The 25,747-nt window shown below is 35.4% G+C and overlaps 1 protein-coding gene across 5 annotated transcripts in view; it reads right to left on the bottom strand.

Moving 5' to 3' along the window:
• Nucleotides 1-2,196: 2,196 nt before the first annotated feature.
• LOC149535309 (histone-lysine N-methyltransferase ATXR6-like) overlaps nt 2,197-25,747 on the bottom strand; it is a 223,320-nt gene continuing 199,769 nt past the window's right edge. For 2 of the 5 annotated variants that reach the window (XM_089803855.1, XM_089803856.1), the window contains 4 exons: nt 4,015-4,115; nt 3,629-3,841; nt 3,256-3,350; nt 2,197-2,506 (listed from right to left, as the gene is read on the bottom strand). In XM_089803855.1, coding sequence (XP_089659981.1) covers nt 2,499-2,506; nt 3,256-3,350; nt 3,629-3,841; nt 4,015-4,115 — 417 coding nt within the window. In that variant the 3' untranslated portion in view covers nt 2,197-2,498. Of the gene's footprint in view, nt 2,507-2,687; nt 3,105-3,125; nt 3,351-3,628; nt 3,842-4,014; nt 4,116-25,747 lie in introns of those variants that run through there. The other 3 variants (XM_089803852.1, XM_089803853.1, XM_089803854.1) reach the window with 2 other exon arrangements.

Here is a 25,747-nt window from a genome sequence, read left to right as displayed (position 1 = left end):
GTAAAACATATAGAAGACAGAGCTAAAACTTGTGAAAAACACATAAAAGATAGAGATATTAAGAGAAGTAGATATATCACCTATTTTTCACTATGTAGACTTATACCCTTTGACTCAAGGAAAACATGGTGAAGAAAGAAGAAACATGCACTCCGAAAACTAGATTGGAGACAACAGTCATTCAGGAAAGTGTAAAAGGAGCTTGGATATTGTGATCTATATTAACAAATAAAATAAGCATAAGGAATGCCTAATCAAATGAAAGGTTGTATACATGAAATTTCCCATGTATTATACATCAATGATAACCCTATTGGAACACACATGAAGAGGAGCTCATGATTGATTTCACTAACACAAGGTGTTTGATGTAGGGGCATTTGAGAGCATGTGAAATCCTCATCAACTAAAAATAATAAATATAAGGGTTTTTTTTGCTAAGAGTGATAATTGATGGATTTTATGAAATATCTAGTGTACCATTGGGACCAAAATCTATGTTTATTGACAATTTTACAAGTCTCGAGTTCAAGCTTAGGTTGTATAGCAACAAAATTGTTTTTGAAGTAAAAACAACAAAACAAGGGTGGTGTTCCTTACAATAGTCCTAAGTCATAAAATATATCAAAATGATTGTTTACAACAAGATTTAGAATACACCATTAATAACACACTAATAGACCAACCGATAACTCACATCAACAATGGGAAGACACCTCACCCACATCACATGGAGAAGAATGAGGGATTGCAAGATAACTTTTCCTTTAGCGACGACCAACCATTTAGGCAATACTTTCAATAAGGCTTCCACCACTGGGAGGAGTTGATGGAACCCTCTTTGCAAGACAATCAACATCAGGGGAATGTTATATCTCATCGGCTAAAAGTTGGAGCGAATTAGGAGGTACAATCAGAGGTTCCAAGTAGCCAAATGGGATCACACTAGAAACAAGAGGTGGAGTGGTGTCCACTGGGTCTAAGGAGGCCAAAATAACAAGAGCATCTCTCTAGGGAGAGTCATCATCAGCCCATGAACAATCATCAAGGTTAGTATCAGAGGCTAGGATGGTAAAATGATCATTATTTTCATCCTTCCACCAAGTGGCAATGGCTTTACAATGTGAAAAAATATTTTATACACTTGCCACGTGTGTCTTGAGTTGGAAAAGTAAGTAAAAACTAATTCTTTAGATTTATGAGCAAGCTCTAAAACAAACTCAACTAGTTCAATCAATAACATGTGAGATAAATGACAATTTTTTCATTCTTCAATTTCTTAAATATAATAGTTTTAAGAAAATAAATACTAATATTAATTTTATAATACTCTTACTTATGGGTTAGAAGATACAAATACACACTTTGCCACTTATGCTTTGAATTGAAAAGGGAAATTTATATTCTTTAGATTTATGAACAAGCTCTAATAAGAACTCAACTACTTTAATCAGTAACATGTGAGATAAATGACAATTTTGTCATTCTTCATTTAATTTGTTTATATTTAAGAAAATCATTTTTAAATATACTCACTTTTTATTGGTTGAAAGAGACTACTAATAATAATTTTGGAAGAGGTTGATAACTTGAGAATAATAAAATATATCTAAAAATTTCTTGTAAATTAAAGCACGGTTTTGGTAGATAAAATAATTAGTCTTATATTTCTCTAAATAGTCAAAAAACAGGAAGGCAAATGTATGGGACTTAAAAACATAATGGCAAAAAAATTTGCTATAATTCTACAACGTGGACTAGGACAAGAAAGAAAACTGGTCTTCATAAACTAAAGAAAAAAAAAAATTCTATTTTCACAATTAAACATAGATTAGCATTCTAAAGCTTTATATTGAATTGCATAACACATTAAATAATCAATAGTATAAAAGTTAATCATAAAGCATGATTTTTAAAAGGACTGGTTTCCAGATGCAACACTGTCGGAGACGAAATCATAAACTATTCTTTTATATTGTGGCCAATCTACCTAGCATGCATGATGACTGTTTTGTTTGGGATGATAAGATAGACCTTACTAACTTAGTCATCACATAGGTTTAGCGCATACAATTAACTTGAAAAGCCTATTGATCTTTTCACAGCATATCTTTCGACATGTATTAGTTGATTGCAATTATTTTTTTAAATAATCTTAAAAACCCATCAATGAGACAACAGTTCTGAAATTAGAGCTTGTTTGTTAATTTTAAAATATATTTCATTATGTGATTCCATTGTTTGAGAACCATTTCCAATCGCTCAAAATGTCCATAAGAATTGAAGATGACATTCAACAACTAGAAGGATATCAAGCCATCCCTCAAATTAAAAACATAGGGTACATCCTAAAAAATTCCATGAGGCTAGAACATCTTAGGTATAGTTGCAGAGGATTAAGAAAGCATGGATGCCAAGATTCATTTGTCTCCATCCTCAAGTAACCAGAATGAGAATTTATGTCCCCTTGTCTTTAAATGAATCCCTATGTGCTATTGTCATAAACCTTCCAGAAACAAAATGATAGTTTAAGATCAAATGGTTATTATCTCCAACTACATGAATAATTATAAGCTTACACAATGAAGAGCTGAACAAAAAGCAAGGCATTCAATAAAAGCTAAGTGACCATTTCCACAAACCGAGCGAAGTCTCTACAGTACCATTTAATCTAAGAACAGATAATGTAAAAGTAATTTCAGTTGCTTTCATGGGGATTATTTGTCATAAACAGACACCGTTTACAAGAACACATCACTTGGCTCCTTTATTTAGCATGTGGGGAGGGAGTTCTTGTGACCCAAGCAATCATTGTTTGCTCCCCCTTTCTGATTTCTAGCAAAACAAATCTGTAATTATGCTTTGGAGAATATTGTCAGTTTTTGCTGTTTGAGAGTAGTAGTGTATTCTGTTGTTAGAATGCCAAGCTACTATTCTTTATGCTCTATAGGCTCTTATGAGCCTATAGAAAAGGAGTAGACTCGCCTCTAATAATACATCCCCTTGGAAAAAAAAGTACAACCACTAAGCTCCTCACTTGGGTCCTCACTACAAGCAGTTCCCTATCTTTCTGCTAGGCTTCAACCCAATGAACAGCAAGCCACCTTTATTGAGAGGCACATAAATTTACCACATTGCAATATTTAGTGATTTCCAAATTATAACCATAAGAATATACTTAAGATTCTATTCATACAAAATGTTCAGTAGGATATTCGTGCCGAAAAGCATTGTAGTCATAATACAACCGTTCACCTTTAGGTATATCTCGAAATGCAACAAGCAGAACTCGTGCCTCACCATCAATATTGAATCTCACACATCTCAAGTTTTGCTTTTTCCTTCCTTCCCTGCAAAACCAAAATAAAAAGCTAAATGTTGTGCCCACTAAGATATGCAGTATCCCATATCTGTATGACGATGGCACTACAAAATAAAGAGCTTCTATTATTGACCAAAGTAGGTCAATAGGACTCAAAATTCTAAGTGCTATAGTAAAAGCACCCTAGGACATTAATGGAAAATTGACCCACAAGATCCATTATAATCAGAAGACATTTACAAAAAACTAGATATATATGTGCATAATATCTTCATTTAGGTTTTTGGGGAAATTGTAGATTATTACCTTGTGTGGTTGTTTATTCCAGAGACAAATCTCGCTATATTACCACGCTTGTCAGGACAGATAACAAGCTCTTTTGAAGGATCTTTTGAGAAGAGTAAGCCCATAAGACTATCACTTTCATCATGCTCCCGACTCATCATGTAATCTACATCCCCTGTATACTCAGCAATCAAAGTCATATCTTTGATGTGGGCATCTGCTTCCACAACAAACCTGGAGACTTAACAACTTATTAGCTCCATATATGTACTTATACAGACAACTCATAGTTTGAAAAATCTGACGTTCTAAAATATGATCAGGATAAAAAATCTTGAATTATTCTTCAATGCCCGCATGTGATTGTTTTTAAATGTTACAATAGATGTATATAAAGAGAAATATACCCTTGTTTGGGATCATAACTGACCATAAGAGGAGGCCATTCTCCTCTACCACACATGAGTTTGCACAATTCTAAAGTTGCTTTATCTTCTTTTCCAATAACCTGTGACAATGAGAACCATAGAAGCTTAAATCGTTTACGGAATAAATCGACAAATCAAACGAGCAGGATTTTTTTAACAAAATAGGAAAAACATCAACAAAGAATCAGGAAAAAAATCAGATGTACAAAAAAGCGTATAAAGTTATAGGGCATTTCCATACTATAGATATATTGAGAGGAAATAAAATATAGAGTTCAACCCATCAATTGTAGAAAAAAAAATTCATTATTATATATATTTATATGACTGATTACAGAGTATACATATCACATATATACAATATAAATGTATATTACAGAATAAATAATATACATATATGTAGAATATTTACAGACTTCTACAAATATTTGCAAACATACTACATAATATTAATTTTTTACACATTTTTCAATAATGCATATTGAATATACAAATTTGATATACAGATACAAACAAATGTAAAAAGAAATTCCATGCATACAACAAATTTATATATGCAAGTTAAATTCAGGAAATACTTCTAGTTGCAACATGGACAAGCAGTTCGATGAGAATAAATTTGAAGAATGCCATGAATGTTGTCCATTTCTGGTGTGCATTGTTTTTATAAGAAATGCTGAAGCTTTTTTGGCGTATTTTAGGGTTTGTGGAGTAAGTTTTCCATGTGGTTTAGGGTTTTTGACAACAACAATTAAACACAAGTTGATTTGGATTTAAACTTGATTTCATCTTGATTTTTTGTCACAAAATTGTTGACTTCCATTGACCATTTTTTCCTGATTTTGGGTGGTTAAAATCAGTGCTAGCCTCGATCGCTGATTAATTGGGTATAATCAAAAAAAAATTCAGATTAGTCATATTGTTGATTGCATAGGCAAATGTTCAGTTAACCTTTCAAGATAGAAGTCACCAAATAGTTGCCCAAGTGTGAGATCAACTATTAGCCACATCTATCAAGTACTTGAGGTCAAAATGAATTATAGAAAATAGTGTTTTTTTTGTTTATACTCATATTACTCATTATATAGGCAAATATTCAGTTAACTTTTTAAGAGGGTAGACGCCAAATAGCTGTCTAAGTCTGAAATCAAATATTAGTTATGTCTATGAAGTAACTGAGATCAAATTATATCAGACCTTTAAAGAGGGCAGACTCCAAATAGTTGTCTTAGTTTGGATCAAATATTTCAGAAGAGAGAAAAATTGTAACTAGTTACTATTTTTCACTCTTCTGAAGTGAGCCCTATTAGGAGCCAACTTTGTTAAAGGTTACAAAACACACTGTTATGTGTGACCCTGTTAAAGGATTTAATCACTTTGTTAGGAGTGGCCTTGTTAGAGTTCTTTAGACAATTCAATAGAACTGCCACCTTGTTAGAGGATTTACAAATAGCTGTTAAGCCAACTCTGTTAAAAAATTTAGATCACTACTACATCGGTTAGAAAGTAACAATGAATTGACCGGATTCAGATGCAACTGAATTGCTGATTATAGATCTATGTTATGGCTTGTATTTAATTCTTCCTGATTGAATATAGCTTTTCTGCTCTACAAGGATATTATGCTTATCCTTCAAATTCACTTGCTCTCTTCATCCCTTTTTATTCATTCATAGCAGCTTACACACTTTGAAACCACAACTTGACCTTATACTTATACCTTTCATATTGTCAAGTCGGCTCAAATACAACCTAGAATAATTAATATTTATCACCTCAATCGGCTAGAACCAATAGATAAATTAATTGAGCTCAATATGCCAAAATAGGAAATTCCTTCGCTAGCCAACCCAGCACGGTAGACACTAACTTAGAAACGATTTCCCTATGTTAACCAACAAAAGCTCGGTTAACACTGCAAACCTTGTGAAAATCCTTTGGTAACCAAGTGAACTCGGTTAACACTGATTCTGTCCAACCTTTCCTTCATTTAATGAGTGAGCTCAGTTAACACTCATTTTCTACAAGCTTTTCTTCGATGCTCAAGTGAACTCAATAGACACTGTCTTCTGCACAAGAATGCTTAGTAGACGCTGAAAACTGTCTTCACTGCCCAAGTGAGCTCGGCATGCACCGACTGACAATTGATATGACATTTGTGTAACATCAAAGACAATACACAATTATTCAATTGTATCCAACAATCTCTCTCTTTGGCATTGATGGCAACACAACATGTCATAGCACAATGAAATTTTGAGAATAAGACTCCCTCTATTAGAAAACTTCTGTCTGCAACAATCTTCTACCAAGTTCATTCTCCTTTGACATCTCTTCATAAAACTTCTCTCTTTGACAACACATGCCAAAATTTCTGTGAGATATGACAGTAAACTTCTCCCTCTTTGACAACACATGCCAAAGACAACAATTCTAATAATATCAATGTACCTCAAGCACTGATTCATTTGCAATAAGCCCTTGTTAATACTGCATCAACAGATTGATCTTCAACTTGCTCTTGTTGGAAATATAAATGAGTAACTGAGAGGGGAGGGGTGAATCAGTTACTATAAAAATAAATCAAAGATCCCTTTAGATGTCAACATAAAGCAAACTCTGATAACTGAAATAATGATACTCTGCATACACAGTTAATGTTGTAACTCGGTAAATACTGAATGTACTCGGTAATGAATTAACTTTGAAGATCTTAAGATGTTATTAGTGATTATCCTTACTTTATCTTAGTTGCAAGCATAAAAGAAATAGTATGAACACATGAGACACCAAGATTTAACATCAAAACCCAATTTGGAAAAAACCACCAGTTGTAACTAGTTACTATTTTTCACTCTTCTAAAGTGAGCCCTATTAGGAGCCAATCCTGTTAAAGGTTACAAAACACACTATTAGGTGTGACCCTGTTAAAAGAATTAATCACCCTATTAGGAGTGGCCTTGTTAGAGGTCTTTAGACAATTCAACAGAACTGCCACCTTGTTAGAGGATTTACAAATAGTTAAACCAACTCTGTTAAGAGATTTAGATCACTACTACAATGGTTAGAGTAACAATGAATTGACCTAATTGAGATGCAACTGAATTGCTGATTACAGATCTCTGTTCTGGCTTGTATTTAATCCTTCCTGATCGAATAAAGCTTTTCTGCTCCACAAGGATATTCTGCTTATCCTTCAAATTCGCTTTCTCTCTTCATCCCTTTTTATTCATTCATAGCAACTTACACACTTTGAAACCACAACTTGACCTTATACCTTTCATATTGTCAAGTCGGCTCAAATACAACTTAGAATAATTAATATTTATCACCTTAGTTGGCTATAATTAATAGATAAATTAATTGAGCTCAATATGCCAGAATAGGAAATTCCTTCGTTAGCCGACCCAACTCGATAGACACTAACTCAGAAACAATTTCCTTGTGTTAACCAACAGAAGCTCGGTTAACACTGCAAACCTTGCGAAAATCCTTTGATAACCAAGTGAACTCGGTTAACACTGATTTTGTCCAACCTTTCCTTCATTTACCGAGTGAGCTCAATTAACACTCATTTTCTACAAGCTTTTCTTCAACGCCTGAGTGAACTCGGTAGACACTGTCTTCTGCACAAGAATGCTCGGTAGATGCTGAAAACTATCATCAAAATGTTAAAAATCATTGCAATCTAGCATCAAAATTTATTAGACAGCAATCTAGCTACTTTTAGGAATTTATAAAAAGTGGAATATATTAAAGTGGAAACCATTTGGATGTGATCAAAGACATTTATTGTGATTGAGGTAAGGAGTTTTGTAAGGGTAGAATATTTGAGAAAAATTATCAAATAATATTCCACAGTTGCAATGGTTTTATACATGATGGCAATTCGCAAGTCCTCAATGTGGGGTAGAATTCAACCAAAGATGTTTGTTTGGTTTAAGAAAAAGATTAGCAAGCCACTGGTTTTGGCAATCAGTATTCTATGTAGCTTAAGACCAATGTTAATTATAAAACTAAATATATTAATTATAATTTAAAATTCATTTATATATATTTAAACTTTAAATTGAATCATATTAATTATATATTAAAAATAAATATACAAATTATAAGTTTTAAATTATTATTCTTTTATAATTTATTATAAAATTATTAATATATGTTAATAGTCAATAATAATTTAAATTTTGAAACTACTTTATAATATTAAATATAAACTACAGGGTTTGCTGATTCCCATTTTAATAGCGTATAACAGTTATAATTTATAAATTAGTGTGTAATATTAATTATATATTTGATCATCACAATCTATGGGGCGAAGCATGCAAAGAGCATGGGTCATATTGAAACTGCTAAAAACAATTCATTAGCTGCTTCGACACTATCACACATACACCCCACAATTTAGGGTGATTGAGGCCCTTTCAAATTCCGTTGATGACCACCATTGCTCCTCTCACTCCTCTATTTAAGGTTTTTCAGAGGTTGGAAAGAAAACTGAAGGGACAAAATTACAATTTTTTCCATGCCAATTGCACATTGTCTTCACTTCTATCTTGGAGTCAACCATATTTTGAGTGTTTAGTCAATTCGTGAGTATTTTGTAGGATTTGGTATGTTTTTGCAATGATTTTTAACATTTTGTTGCCTTTTTTAGGGAAATTGATATGATTTAATGTTCTTTAAATGTAAGGTCACTGAAAATTGAGTCAATAATTTTTTTATGAAACAAGATATTTTCAAGGAAAAAATGAACTGGCTCTAAGATTCAAGATTAATCAGGTATTATTGGGTTAGTCCCCTAAAGGAAAATCCAATTCCAAAAGAAACAAGAGAGAAAGAGTATGCAACAATTGCTGGAACTCATATAAGAAGAAAAGAGAGGAAATCAATTCCACGGGCATCAAAGAAAATCAATTCCACACATACGAGAAAATTGTTTCTTCCAACAATAGCAGTAAAAGCAATGAGTGTAAAATTTAAAATTTAGAAAAGGACCTTGGTATCATTTTCATTATTGGAAGAATCCAAAATATAAATGATTCGTATTCAATAAGATACATAAATCAAATTAAAGGCTAGTTTTCTTTGGGATGCAACTAAAGTCCAAACAACTAATCCTCAATCAAAAACCAAATCATCTAATTGTTGTATTCAATAGTCTAATGTATCCAATATGGTTTTTATAGATGACGCTACAATTGCTTAAATTTTCATGTGAAGGTTTTTGGCATTCAATTAGTTTAAGGATATCAAAATTTAATACTTTCACCAAAAAAAATGATATATTACTATCTTATTGGAAACTTTTGGTAAAGCTTGGGTCCTAGTACTGGAATCGTTAGGTGGGTAGTGGTATGATTTTGGGTATGGCTTGGATGCTTCTTGGGTTCTTGGGCTCACTATGGGTCCTTTTGTCAAGGACCCACAACAAATCTAGGCACTAAGGAAGTACCTAAGGCCTGTAGCCAAGCAAATATACAGAAATATGTGCACGAATATGAAATTAAATATGCATTGCTTCTAAAATCTCATCAAATCTCTACATGAGTATACCAAATGAATCTCTATATTAAGCCTTTAGGGTCTGTTTGGTTGCTGGAATATGATTTGAGAATTGGCATTTGAAATCCTGGATTTGCAATTCTGGAACTTGAAATCTAGATTATGGTTTTGAGAATTTTGTTTGGGACTGTTTGGTTCAAACTCAGAAATATTTGATCTTCCGAATTTGGTATTTCGAATCTATTTGGTTCAAACACAGATTCCAAAGAAAGAAGAACAATCTAGGAATAGTTTTTATATCTCATTCAGAGATCAGTACATTCAACCATAGCTTCCAGTGGAATAAATTCAAAAACTACAATGAATTTGGATATCATAGTTATCGAGAACTTTGTGGGGATGGATCTATCAAACACATTGGAGGGCTATACTATGGAAGGCACTCTTGCCTTTTAAAGAAAGACAATAACTCTCAACTGGAAAGGTTGTTACTCAAAGTGGCAGTGCAGCTTAAATTTCAGGGAATTTTTCCAACCGAGTTCAACCTGTCAATTGAGCTCATATCCCAATAAAAAAATATACACAATTTTCAATAGCACATAAATTGTTTATGAAACCACATATCCCCGACACTGTTTATAAAAACTCATCGCAACTAAACTCTCATAGATCGATCTATAAATGCTAAGTAATCTCAGTGCTCGCAAAAATAGAAGATTTCCCAATCTGTAAATATGAATGTAAAATGTCAATTGTAATTTAAATTTTTATTGTGAAATGACATTTTGAGACTTCGCTATTTTCGTTTTTGCAAATTATGAATATGATATGAGATATTTCATTTATAATTTTACCACCAATTATGGATTAATGAGTGTCACTCTTCTTTTTATATTTATAACTTTGATGTTTGCATGTGCGTGCTCTCTTATACACATATCCATGTGTGTGTGTCTCTATACAGACGTACCCATACTTTTACCGATATCCTATATATGTATCCATACTTATATCCAAATTGGCAACTTAGATATATTATGTACAATAATCTAAAAGTATATAAACAAGCATAGCTTACTCAGATATATTAATAAGGCTTCTGGTCTTCTTTTGTAAAGAATAAAAATAGTTTACCTCAACTCATGATAACCCAAGTTTCCAATATAACGGATGGACAGGACAATGAAAATGTTAGGGATGGCTAGAGGATCCCATTAAGTCTAAGGAACAAGAATCAGGAAGAATGAGAAGTTTCACCCTCTTCTCAATTCCCTGCTGCTGCAGAAGGATAAAATATCACTGTCAAAGCTCCAAAAAGTATGTTAATCCATTGAGTGAGGCAATGCATTACAACATCACTTGATCAAAAAGGTTCCTCAAGTGACAGAGAGGTCAAATTTGAAGGGATACTATAAATATAATATTAAAGTGGGGTTTTCACCTGTTCAATGTTTAACAAAAGATTAAAAGAAAAGAAATGAAATGAAATGGTACACGAAGGCAGATTGAACTTTCACAGATTATTGAAGGCAACCCAGAGTCGGAAAGAGCTGTTTACATTCTAATAAACTCCAAAAATAAGTTTATTTTAGGATGCTTGAAATTCGTCAAGAATGAAATCAGTACTGCTGTGGAAAAAGCCAAGTTTTGGGCAGGTTAAGAGAGAGTTGACAAAAATGAGATCCTCATATTATAATTAACATTGCTATGAAAGGGGTCTATATGAAGGAGTCTCCACATGAAGATGGAGAAGCAATAAAGGGATTCTCAGCTGCAGTAAAAAATATTTATTGCAAGGTCGGGAGGCTTCAAAATCAAGGCTCAATAAGTTTTCATGTGGGCAGGGTAATTTTTCTTCAATGGAAACATTAGATGACATGCATGCAAAGAAAGATACTACAGAGGCGGTGGAACCAAAGAAGTGAAACATCTAAATAGCAATTATCTGCAATAAGATTTCTCTTACAAGTAGCCAACTCTTCACCTTGTGAGAGGAATTGGAGTACTTATTGTTTTGTCCATACATTGAAAGGAACATACTAAGGTGAAAGAAAGTAGAGGTCCTAATCTACATTCATGGATCACTTCACCTTCTCTCATGTACACCTTGGCTAAAGGAGAATGTTTCAAAATGGGATTGAATACCATGTAATGGAGCAACTCCACCCTTAGAGGATAAAGTAGCTTGATCCACATGGCCTCAATGATTTACCCCCAATTATATTGCCTATAAAGAAATCTTCGAAGTGATGAATATCAGAGAGCATCATCATTTAGGATTGGAAACTAGTGTCACCCCAAGTTTCCAGGACTAGTACGGAAAGGGATTGGGGATAAGTTATAGGGATGACAATTTTTTTTGCCAATTTTTGGGAGGACTATATAGCAATAGGGAAAATTAAAATATATAGATGAACTTTAAATAGGCATATGAAAACATGGATAATGCATGCACTTATACATAATAGAACCCTAAAATTTAAGAATTGGCATAAATAATATGCCAAGTTTGTGCTACTTTGCGAGTCAAACTTAAATTTGTTCTAGAAGTCAAAGTCAAAGTCCCCTAGGCATCCCCAAGTCCCCGAAACATGTCCCCATGCTGAGATGGGGAAAGCTGAAAAAAATTTGGGGATGTGTCCCCAGATAACATCAGCATTTTTGATATAAACTCTTGGGTCAAATTCTTGATTGTTGACGCTATATTCAATTTTTTCTATTAGTCTTTGTGTTTAAACTTGAAAGTCAAATGCCTTGTGTTAAAATGATAGCTTCAGTCCAATAAACATGAATGATAATTTCATGAGAAGATTTTCTGGAGCTTGATTGTGTCACAATTTTATTTTTGTGACACAATCAAGCTCCAGAAAATCTTCTCATGATATTACTAATGGATTGTGGAAATCAAATGACATTAATGAATGATAATTACCAATAGAATGATCTATGATTCTATCCATGTATATATATAAATATACATTGACTATATAAATATATATACATACATAATAAATACTAAACCATAAATCATTATATTGACTATTTGTAAAGCAAATTATCATTATTATTTGTTTCAAGAATAAATATGAAATTATCGATCTGCATTCAATCGATATTGAAGATCATTATCTTTGTCATTTTATGAGTATCGATTTAATTGATATTGGATATAAACTGCGGCTATCGATAATGAGCAATTTACATTGATTGTATATCAGATTCGAATCTGATAGTGTTTGTCGTATTACAGACAACCATCAGATGAGAAACAATATAAATTTGTCTATTGAAACAGTGCATAAACAGTTTGTATATGAAATGATTAGTTTGTACAAGTCACTGTTAATGAAGAGGTGTCGGTGGAGAGACATGTCTCCACATATGGGGAGACAAGTCTATCCATCGACATGTCTCACAAAAAGTACAGAAAAGTACAGAAAAACAAAAAGTGCGAGTCATATAGAGTTCGATCTCTCCTTACGATATTCAGAATTTTGTGAATTCAGGTTTGGAAATAGTAAAAGTATTATCGTAATCAGATTTCTCTGCAATACTTGTGAAATATCATTGCCTCATCATTCTTGCAACAACCTACAAGGAATTATAAGATTAGTAAGAGCCATATTCTGGAGACAATAAAATTAGAATTGTTAGGGTAAGATCACTGCATATGTAATAGCACTGCCTGTAGTTTCTGTGTGTTCCAAAGGCAGTGATCTCTCTTGCATTTATAATATATACATACATACATACATACATACATATATATATGCACATGATATCTCTTGGATCATTTTATTAATTTCTTTCTTCAGCATTACATAATAATTATATGTGTGTGTGTGTATCTTCAATAGTTTTGTCTCATAGGATTTATTTGACAGAAGCTACAAAAACATCGATACTCCCTCTTAGCTAGGGAGGATAAACACATGATTTGATATTACCTCAATGTAATATCAAGAATGGCATGATTATGGGTATCTTTGATCAAAAGATATTCATTATAATGATATCATCTCTTGATATTAATAGTAATGGCCTCAGAATATCAAGTTGCATATTATTCACCAAGTATTGCAAAAACGGCCTCCGAATATCAAGTCGCATGATATTCACTGAATTCTCAAAATTTTCATAAGGTACATGCACACACATCACTCTATGATACTTACCATAGGAACATTATAATCAAGGTTTGTTTAAGGATGTTAATCCACCATGATATATATCTATACAATACAACACATAGATCTCTATTAGATGATTATCTCTCAGTAGATATTGATTTACAAGATATAATCTATCATGATCTGCTTAGACATCAACCATATGATATCCATCATGATAGAAGGTTAGACTATTGTAAGATCGCCACCTTACTATAGTAACCACTAACAAACATCAATGAAAGAATGACACCTTCCACGATGTTTCCACAAAGCCATGTAGTAACTCACATGACAACCACCGTGAACATTTCCAAAGGGTGGAACAAAGGCTTTCACCTCAAACTTCTCTCTCATAGAGAAGGATGCATTAAAATACATCTAAGGTAATCACCGATGCTAAGGGTCCCTTATTAAGATAATACCTTATACTTTCTATAATAGTCAACTACTTCTCTGTAGTCCGTCTTTCAGTCTAGATAGGAATGTTTCCTATCCCGTCTCTTTTTTCTTCAGTCCAGATAGGAATGTTTCCTATCCTGTCTCTAGTTTTGTTTCTAATTCCGTCTTCAGTCTACGTTGTTTCTTTTAGAAACGTCCTTGTAATTCTTTATAAGGAACACATTTGTTCCTCTGTTAATCAATGAATCATCCGGAAATCCGTTAATCTGCCAACTCTTCTTGAATCCTGTAACATGGTATTAGAGCCATTACTTAAATTTTTTCGAAAAAATTTATAATTTCTTCGTGAATTTTTTTTAAAATTTTTTCAAAATTATTTCTGTTGAATTTCTCTAAAACTCACTTAAGGTTTTCGGCCTAGAGAAATTCCCGGGCTCGGGTCTCCCTGTGTTTGTTCAGCACACTCTAGCCCCATTCATCCATGCACATCGATCCTTGAAGAAAAATCTGCCATTTTTTATCAAGAAATCTGAAGTTTTTTCAAGCCTTTTTCAGCTAGGGCCTTTTTTTTCGAAACCCTAATTTTTGGGGTCGAAAAAATATTTTGTTTGCAAATTCTTGTTGGGTTTTTCGAGAGCTCAACTGGGTTGTCGTCCGTTTTTTCTGGGTGCCTCGATTTTTGTGCCTCGATTTTCGAGCCAACGGATCCAAAAAATGACAACAGATTCCTTCTGCGTTTTTCGAGCTCTCTTCTGGGTCATTCTCTGATTCTTCTGGGTCTTTCATATTTTTGCCTCGAAGAACGTGCCTTCACAAATTTTCACAGTTTTTCATTGAAAAACATGCCATGGCATCTCTGACAAATATTCTGCTCGAACATAATTCCAAATTCAATGGTTGCAATTATGGAACCTGGAAGCAGCGCATCATCGCAATCTTCGAATATCGAAACACCGATCAACTTGTTCTGGGTGTTACGCAGTGTCCGACTTCTCCGGGTCCTGATCAAGGCGAAGCTGCATTTTTCGCCTTCTGAATCTGTTTCTGTTTTATTATGGGTTTGTTGATTTTCTCCTCAAAAATCATTTCAAGTTGTCTGTAATACGCAAGGTTGTGTGAGATTCTGGGTTTGTTGATTTTCTCCTCAAAAATCATTTCAAGTTGTCTGTAATACGCAAGGTTGTGTGAGATTCTGGGTTTTACCGTTTTTTCCACAAAAACGAAGTTTTGTAAATACAACTTATTTTGAGTCATAGCACTCTTCTGGCAAAGCTTCTTGGTTTCAGCATTCTGTAGATCCAGGGAGGGTCTCAATTATCACAGAATGTTCCGACATCCGTACGTTGACCATTAAGGGAGGGTATTAAGATAATATCTTATACTTTCTATAATAGTCAACTACTTCTCTGTAGTCCGTCTTTCAGTCTAGATAGGAATGTTTCCTATCCCGTCTCTTTTTTCTTCAGTCTAGATAGGAATGTTTCCTATCCTGTCTCTAGTTTTGTTTCTAATTTCGTCTTCAGTCTACGTTGTTTCTTTTAGAAACAACGTCCTTGTAATTCTTTATAAGGAACACATTTGTTCCTCTGTTAATCAATGAATCATCCGGAAATCCGTTAATCTGCCAACTCTTCTTGAATCTTGTAACATCCCTCTCACTAAAGGCTTTGATCCATAACTCCAAGCTTGTCTTCAATAATGTACAAACTTCACTTTGGCAGAAGGCTTGAAGAAACTATCGGTTGTCAGATCTTTAGTGATAATGTACTTTGAATGAATGGTATTCTAAGTATCCATCTCCGATTTAGGAATTCATATAAAGACCTTTTAGTTTGCACATATGGAACTTCATCTCATGAATCATAGTCCTTTGACTATTACAGTTTCTTGATCACTGGAGAATCCATCTCGACATGGTCTACTCCCTTAGAATAAATATGATCAAGATTCTCAAAAGTCAACTGAAACATATCCTCTATTTGCTCCCTCTGTCACGAAAGCATACCTTGATTCATAGTAACATGAGTGAATGTACTAAACTGTGAATTTATCCTCAACCTTGGCAACATTAGACGTTAAGATAATATGGTTCTCTTAAGTGTGTGCGTCGTGTATTAACCTCTTGACCTCTTTGTCCAAGGTTGCCTATAATGAAATGTCAAGTTTCCTCTGATATAGAAGGATGCTCATAATCTCAATCATCAAAGATACTTGTTTCAAGAGCCTCACTTTATCTAGCATGATCATCAAATGATTAATGAATCTTAGATCAAAAATTCTTTGGAGCTACTGTCATAAGATTGAGTCCTGCACAATATTTGTTAGCATGCCTGATGTACCGTACCAATCTTTTCGTAGAAGAACATCCCTGCACATGCTTGATGGTATCTCTTCTCTGACATCTGCCATCTAAGAATAATTCAAACGCGAATGGAGCATTATTTATTATCTTACCCCCCACCCCTCCCCCACACACAATGTAAAATTCCCACTCTTATATCATCAAACAATTTTTCATCACATCAAATATGGCAAATTTCTTTGGATTCTTTTTTCTTTTTTGCAAAGAATCACCCTTGGGGATCAAGAAAAGAACAAGAGCATAATAAAACAAATAACTCTTATAATATATACAGGGTTATGGATAAGAGACTAACTTAAAAATAGTACTCAAGAGAGAATACTTATCTCATATACTGGGAGAAAATGCTCATCAACATCCTTCCTAATGTTATATGCTTCTTTTCCAAACAAGGAGTTAAGGCCAATTTTCACATAAGGCTCTTTAATAGGGTAGCATGATGAGAGCTTCCTGCAGTTTCCATCTTCGGTATCACTCTATTTTCTCAAGAATGTTGTGCAGTGTTGCAAATGCTATCTAATAAGAATAAGTCTTTAATTTTGCATTGCTTAGCCCTAGAGATGCCACACAATCTCTACTTTCTCGTATTGTCGAGTGTTAATACATGTCGAGCCTTCTTACAATATTGTGCTTATGACATTAAATGCATACCAACATAATAATCTTTGTTAACAAAATTTAATGACAGTAATGAGTTTGACTCAACAAGAATTTTGTTATATTACTATCATTGTCCTGTCCATGAAGTTTGAGAAATGATTTCTTCTTCAAATGATTCTTCATCATAGATCCCCTAATTAAGGAGATTAAGAAGTCGACCACCCTCATAGATGCCCCTAATTTGTTATATGTTTATTGGATTTCATTCACATCACATTTGAAATCATACACAAATGCTTAACCATTCTTGGAACTCCTTTGTGCCCCTTGTGATCTACCCAAACCAAATCTCTCATTGCTTCATCGGCTCTGCAATTTACATTTATAAAATTTTCATCTTTTTTGCAAGAATTGACACATTATGGTCACTTCCCCACTTCTCATTCAAGTGAGTGGCTACCCGTAGAAAGGAACAAATCGTGTTTATCAACTCTTTCATTTGAGTGAATTCGGGTTGGCAAATCAGATTCTAAATCACTTTCGTGTACGATGCTCTCTTATATCGAGGTGGTAATATTGATCGGTCAATTTTTTATTCAATAATCTCTACATGGTAGAGTCATCATGTGTGATCAAAATATACAATGCAATGATCAAATCACAATATTTTCATATAAATAAATCCATCTAATGGGGGCATCAATGAATTCATCCTCCACTTTCTTTGTATGTCTGATCTTTGTTCACAGGCAATGAGTAATATGCTAGGAGATGAATGCCCGCCAATGAAAAACTCCTTCACAGTGTAAGTCCTATTTCAAATGCTTACACTTCAGTAAATATCACACACCATTATAATAATTTGATTAAGGAAGAAACTCCCCAAAGTTGTCTTTTGTTGGGCAATTTCATTCTTCAATGTTGTGTAGCGATATCTGAGATACTCAAGACTCGTATTTTCTCTTCAACGCACATTGTCACTCTCGTGTTTGAGTTACTACAATGAATAAATAGAGATGTCATTCTGTAGAGGTAGTGTATCTACCATAGAAACAGATCCATGCTTGTATTTCTAGTTTTTAGCCTTGAGCCTGATACAAAGAACTTAATATTCCCAACACTCAAGACTTGATGACTTCCAAATCACAGCTTGTAGTCTTCTATTTGAGGAAATAATAGATGAGTTTTTTATTACTACATGTCAGTAGGTAATACAAATGCTTGCATTTCCATGGATAGGTGGTGTTATGTGGATTATTTGCATGAACAAAATACATTATTGTATTCTTCCTTTATTAGCTCCACAACTGATGTGAAAGTCATTGTTCGTACTTTTATGCTTGTCTTGGATACTCCAGTAGCTCAATTTGATACTTCAATGTCCATCAATGTTTATTGCAGCTCAAGAAATATCTTGATTATATTCAATGTAACCTTGAATAGACTTTGTCATTCATAGTTGTGTAAAGCCTTGTTGTAGACAATGTTGTTGACAGTCATCGATCTGATCTCAAACCTCCTAAAGTTGTCGATTGATGTTTTAAATATCATGTCCACGACAATGTAGGTATTTTTTCGACAATCAATGGTTTCATAAATGTTAGTGATTGAATATAAATTATATGTATCATTGACTCAAAATTATTCATGACAATTTAAACATGATTTGCCCCCAAAAAAGACAGGCTTGCACTAGCACATATGAAACTTCAAGGATGATTCCACTCAATGACACCCAATTTGTAACGAATGTCAATAAATAGTAATCGAAATATCTATGCTTTATTATTTCTAATCCCTCTTGTCTTGGGCCTTACAATCAATACCTTTGGGCTTCCATAATTCAGTGGTCTTTATGATGCTTGGTTCCTCCTATGCTTTGCTTTTAGTATTTAGATAAATGTTGCTGAAAAATGGAGCTTAGGGATAAATATAACTTTGTAGTTTGTATCTTTTGAATATTAATCCCCAATATTCTCTAATGTTATCGCATGACTTTGTAATCCCATTTACATTTTTATAGGAATTTAATCTTTGGAATGCACCACATATCCCTTATGTGCAATGACATTCATCAAACACTCCAAAGCATTGTACTCTAATTATTCCTAGCAAACTACCAGCTTTGATACCATGTTAAGGTAAGATCGCTGCAAATGTAATAGCATTGCCTATAGCTTTTGTGTGTTCCAAAGGCAACTGTCTCTCTTGCATTTATATTGAGGATGAGCCAAGGAAAGACATGTCCCTTCATGTTACATGTCTATCTCTTATTATGTGATTAATACAATGACAATTATTTATGATTTGTCTATATGTATATAGACACACATACGTATATGCACATAATATCTCTTGGATCATTATATTAATTTCTTTAGTATTACATAATTGATAACCCAGAAAACTAGTGCAAAGAATAAATATCTAAACTATGAATCCAAATGATACAAAACCAAAATAGCAACACAGAGCTAGTCTCCAAGAGAGTAATGCAAATGCTAGAAGCAAAATAGCATTAAGAGGATGCAAAAACAAGAGATCCAAATACAAGCCAGGTAGCATGCTTATATAGGCTAGGAAGAGGGAGGAGGTGGCAACACCAACCAATGAGGAGCAACCATCTATCAGACTAAAGATAGCAAAGCATCTTCCCAAGATAGCTAATGAATGCTCACATGTAGGAAGGTGACACCTCATAACCATTCACCTAATAAGACATGCTTTATTAACCTAAGCGAGATTATTAAAAGTGTAGGAAAAACCTAGCAAAATAGGAAAAATAAAAAACTACACTAACACCCCCCATAAGCAAAGCTTAGGTGGATGTCAAAATGGGTCCCGGCAAGTCAAGCCTGATGAGGTACCCATGTACATAAGATTTCCCAAAAGAGAGAGAAAAGAGACCCCCCAAAAAAAATTAGGACTCCGAGTGAGAGGAAGAGGCCCCCCCAAAAGATGAAGCATCTCGCACCCCCAGCAAAGCTCGCAAATGAAGGAACTTGCTCTCAGTGAAGGGTTTGGTGAAGATATCAGCAACTTGCTCAGAAGTCGGACAATAGCGAAGGTCAATGACATGACCATGGATGAGCTCCCGGATGTAGTGCATGTGGACCTCTATGTGTTTGGTCCGCTGATGATGAACCGGATTCTGTGAGATCTGAATGGCACTCTGGTTGTCACAAAATATGACTGATGGCCATCTAATCTGGATACCAAACTCAGTGAGAAGATGTTGAAGCCAAATGGCCTCAGTGGCGGCATTTACAGCCCCCCGATACTCAGCCTCAGTAGAAGATAGAGCAATAGCAAACTGCTTTTTGCTCGACCAACAAACAAGACCTAACCCAAGTGAGAAGCTATACCCTGAAGTAGACTTGCGATCCTCAGAATCACCTGCCCAATCTGAATCTGTGTAGCCCACCAAATCAAGCTCAATACCTGCTGCGTAGTGAATCCCATAACTATGAGAACCCTGAATGTAGTGAAGGATCTGCTTGGCTGCTTTCCAGTGCAACTCATGGGGCTCCTGCATGAATCGAGAGACCATGCCTACAGCATAGGAGATGTCAGGTCTCGTATGAGTCAAATAAATGAGACTCCCAACAAGTTGGCGGTACAAAGTGCCATCAACAAGTGGAGAAGAACATTGAGCCTCAAGTTTGACTCTAGAAAGGAAGGGAGTCGGAGCAAGCTTACAGTCTGAAAGATCCCTGATAGATGCCCTTGCTGATCTGCTGTAGTTTTTAAATTAATAAACTATATTTTCCTGTGATTTCTTTGATGGTCTTTGAGAATAGACACAAGTTGCAGAAGGTTTTGTTTTTGTTCTGTGTTTTTTGATAGTTTTCACAATAGTAATGAATAATGAACAATAAACATGAGAGGAGACTGAAAATAAATAAGAACATAGAGCCAAATCAGAATTGCTATAAATCGTACCAGGCAAATTTTTGATTTATAAAGCCAAATAATAAATCCAATGCAGTTCCAAGGAGCTTACATCCAACAATGATGCCAAACTACTGCAAATGGCAGCCGTAAGACTGCAAGGAATCACGTCCCAGCTGAAAGAATCAATCTGTAACGCTGAAACCATAAATCTGCAACCTAAATCCACAATAAAGAATGGTGTACTCTATCCCTGATAGCAACGCACACTGTCTGAAGAATCCAATGCCAATAACTGCTGAAGGCTACGTCCCAGCCAATCCAGAACCTAGGGTTTGCGTCCCAGATGAAGAATTGCTCTCTCAGAGCCAATTCACAAAAACAAGTTTTTCAATATGCAAAAGATGATCTTAGAATAAAGCTTCCATCTCCTTATAACCCCCTCTCAATTGCAAATCGAACCCTAAGTGTCTCCAAGTGGTGTTGTGTAGTGAAAATGTTATAATTTCTTATTTTAAAGTGGTCATGTTACTAGAAAATGACCTTTTTCCTCATAGATAGAATTCCATTCACTGAAATGCCCTGAGACCAAAGAGAAAGATTTAGAGAATTTTGAGACCTTTCCAACGAGCTATCACACCATGGGATGCACATCCAAATGAGGCCAAAAAACCCCTTATTACTCCAAAATGGCTAAAACTTAACCTTATTTAATTTATTTAATCACCAACTTAGGAAATATTTAAATATATTAAAATATTTCCCAAATGGTCCCAAAAGGCCCAAAATGACCAATCAAACATGAATCTGACCTTGTCACCTGTCTGTGACTGATGCCGAACAAGATGGGTCAACTGGCAATCCATCCCTAAAATCTAGGGATGCTCCTAAAAAGTAGGAGATTGCCCCAATCAACCAAAATTGAGTCCCAATGATTCTCCCCTACTGTGTGCACCTTTGAGAGAACTGTCACTGTACTGGGAGTTCCTCCTAAAAAATAGGAATGCCTCCTAAAAAATAGGAGATGCACTCTAAGTCTCCAAAACGTTCGCCGAGGTCTCCAAATGCCTCCTAGACCACTCCTAGTCAAATTCCTACAAATTAGAAATCCCTCCTAAATTGTAGGAAACTGTTGTCTACTGCTCCAAACTACTTGGGAAGCTCATGCATGACTCTCAAAGCCCCTGGATTGGTTCCCTCTATGCTCTGCTAGCCTATGGGAACCAGATAATAGACCAACCTTGCTAGAAATGTTGTCACTATGGAGGGGCAAAAATTGGGGGCATGACACAGTCAGCCATATGAAACCTCGAGAGTAAATCTAGAGCATACTTGGATTGTGTGATGGTGATCCCAGAAGGAGACTGAAGGATCTCAATCCCGAGAAAGTAATGCAACAAGCCCAAGTCAGTCACCAAAAAACTGTCCTGAAGGACCACTTCGACAACCTTAATGGTGGGTGAAGAACTTCCTGTGATCAGTAAGTCATCAACATACAAAAACAAAAATATAAGTGAATCACCCTGTTGCAAAATGTAGACATTAGGATCAGAATGGCAACGAGTGAACCCAATTGATAGAAGGAAGGAGTCCATCTTGACATACTAGGCCCGAGGAGCCTGTTTGAGGCCATAGAGAGACTTCCGAAGACGGCACACAAGTGAAGAATCTTGAAGGAAGCCCTCTGGCTACTCCATGTAGATCTCCTCATGAAGGTCACCATGAAGAAAAGCACTCTACACATCCATCTGATGTACTTCCCAACGATTAGCTGCAGCAATGGCAAGAACAATTCGAATGGAATTCATTCGGGCAACTGGCGCAAAAGTCTCAGAGTAGTCAATCCCAGAATCCTTTGGCGACCAAGCGAGCCTTGTCTTTGTCAACTGACCCATCTGCTGCAAATTTTGTCCGATAGATCCACTTACATCGAACAAGTTTTCTTCCTTTAGGAAGAGGGACAAGATCCCAAGTGTGGTTCCTAATCAAGGAACTATACTCTTCCTGCATAGCTGTATCCCACTCAGGAATACTAGAAGCCTCATGAAAGGACTGTGAATCTGAGGCAATAGCAATGAAGACATGTGAAGCATTCTGGAATTGTGAATGAGTTTGCCTGGTGTCTAATGGATCCCCAACCCAATCACCTGCAGACTGGAAGGTCTGTCTAGCCCAAAGTGGATAGGAAGATGGAGAATCTGGAGGGGAATCATTAACCTCTGAATGATGACTAGGAGAGGAAGGAGGTGAGTTCTCTGAATCACTTTCTGCATCAGAAGTAGAGGTAGAAGACTGTTCAGGTGAATCTGACTCATCAGAAGATCTGTCATGTATTCCAAGTGACTCTAATGTCAAGGTAGAAGGAGTTGGAGAAGTGATAGAAAGCGAGCTTGAAGATCCCTCCTCAAACTGAACACTCCTCTCAATGAATAACTCGTGTAGTAGGGTGGAGCAATCGATAACCCTTCACACCATCAGGATAACCTACAAATATGCAAGGTCTGCTCTGCGGATCCAAGGCCTTACGTTTCTCTGTAGGAATGTGGGCCCATGCAGGGGAGCCAAAAACTCGAAAGTGCTTAACTGATGGTTTCCGATCGCTCCAAGCTTCAAAAGGAGTAACTCCCTTCAAGGCTCGGTGAGGAACACAATTTTGGATGTAACAAGCACAATTAATGGCTTCTGCCCAATACTGTGGTGCAAGAGATCTAGAGTGAATCATACAGTTTTCCATTTCCTTCAAGGATCTATTCTTCCATTTTGCAACACCATTTTGTTAAGGATTGTATGGAACTGAATGATGTAAATCAATCCCCTCTGAAGTGCAAAATCTTTCAAACCGATGGTTGACATACTCACCACCATTGTTTGTGCACAAAACCTTGATGGCTTTCCCAGATTGCTTTTCTACAAAAATTTTGATGTCTTGAAAATGATCAAATACCTCTGACTTCTGTTTGAGAAAGTACACCCATGTATATCGAGAAAGGTCATCAATGAATGTGAGGACATATCGGGCCCTGCTGAAAGAAGGATGTTGAAATGGACCAGCCAAATTACTATGAACTAACTCTAGTATCTATGAAGCTCTCCATGCCCTACTTTTGTCAAACTTTTCCTTAGGATGCTTACCAAGAATGCAACCTTGGCAAACACCTCCTGAGAATTGAACCGAAGGCAACCCTGTGACCATGCTCTGCTGGTTGAGTTGATGCAAATAGCGGAAGTTAAGATGGCCAAACCGCTCATGCCATAATTTACTCACATCATTAGAGTGAGTGAGCAAAATAGATGAAGGAGGATCAGGAACAAAGTGAGAAAACAGATAGAGTCGTGACTGATGATCTGCTCTCCCAACTGCAACTACAGAATCACTATGCAACTCACGTATCTCCACTGAATTAGGAGTGAACTCAGCCCGCTTGCCTAAACCTGTGTGATTGATCTGGTGTATTGATAGGAGATTAGTTGATAATGAAGGTACACAAAGAACATCATGGAATGTGCCATCCCCCACATCAATAGACCCTCTCCCACACTCCTCAATAGGAGTGTCATCACCCATCAAAATAGAAAGCATAGTACATGGCTCCAAGGATGCAAGTTCTACCTTAGATGAAGCCATGTGGTGCGAAGCACACGAATCAAGAACCCAAGTGGATGGTGAGGAAGCAATTGCAACAAGAGCCTTGCCCTTTCCTTTCCCCTTGTTGTTTTCTTTTGCCTTGTTAGACTCTTCATTAGAACTTTGTTTGATAGACTCAGGAACAATAATATTATTCTTCTCAAGAATGTATGTCAAGTGATCAATTTGTTTCTTCAAACATTTATGTTCATCATGACCGGGTCTTTTACAATAGGCACATTTAACCTTTTCTTTCTTAGGCTTATCGCCCTTAGAGGATGAGGTATCAATAGTTGCTTTTGAAGCAATTGGTATCTAATCCTTCTTTTCCTCACTATTATTTTGTTTCTCATCCTTACTATTGTTGTTACTACTTTGTCCTTTTTGTTCTTTTGTGCCTTGGTTGGTTGCTAAGGCATGTGACTTAGAGGACTTAAGAGTGCCCATCTGGATTAGCTTGTCCTGTTCTCGAGTGAGATTGACGGCAAAATCATTTAGAGATGGCATGGTCAATTGAGTACCAAGTGCACCCTTAGTAGCATAGAAGGTAGAGACAAACACAGAATATTCTGAACTTAGCTTAGAGAGAATACTAAGAATCAGTTGTTCATCTTTCTTTTCAATTCCACATTGTTTTAACTGCAGCCTTAGTGATTTCAATTTGGTGAAGAAATCTTGGATTGTGTTGAAATTCCCTGGACTAAAACTAATTAATTCATTTTCCAACATATGACCCCTCATTGAATCTTGTGTGCCAAATAGTGTTTCTAGCTTTGTCCATACTTCATTTGGTGTATCCAAAGACTCAATGTGAAATAGCAAGTCAAGAGAAACAGACAAACACAATGTTTCATATGCCTCATCACATTTGTTAAACCACTTAGGCTTATCTTCATCTTTATTAGGTTCAGTTTCAAGTCCCATAGTTATCCTATTTAATCCCACTTTCCTTAAGTGAATTGTCATACGTGATTTCCACTCAAAGTAATTGTATGGAGTTAGGATGGGCATATTTGTTTGATCCATGATGAAGAAATGCTAAAAAGAAGAGAACCCAACCACGACAATGCCCCCCCTTTTTACTCAATCAAAGAACACCCTCCCAAAAGAAATATGATTTGGCACTTTATTTTAGTGCGTTTACAACTACCA

Source organism: Cupressus sempervirens, chromosome 10 (assembly GCF_028749045.1).
Source record: "Cupressus sempervirens isolate cs-2001-9-10 chromosome 10, ASM2874904v1, whole genome shotgun sequence".
NCBI lineage: Eukaryota > Viridiplantae > Streptophyta > Pinopsida > Cupressales > Cupressaceae > Cupressus > Cupressus sempervirens.
Note: the sequence above shows the minus strand (reverse complement) of the source record. Positions and strands in the feature narration are given on the sequence as shown.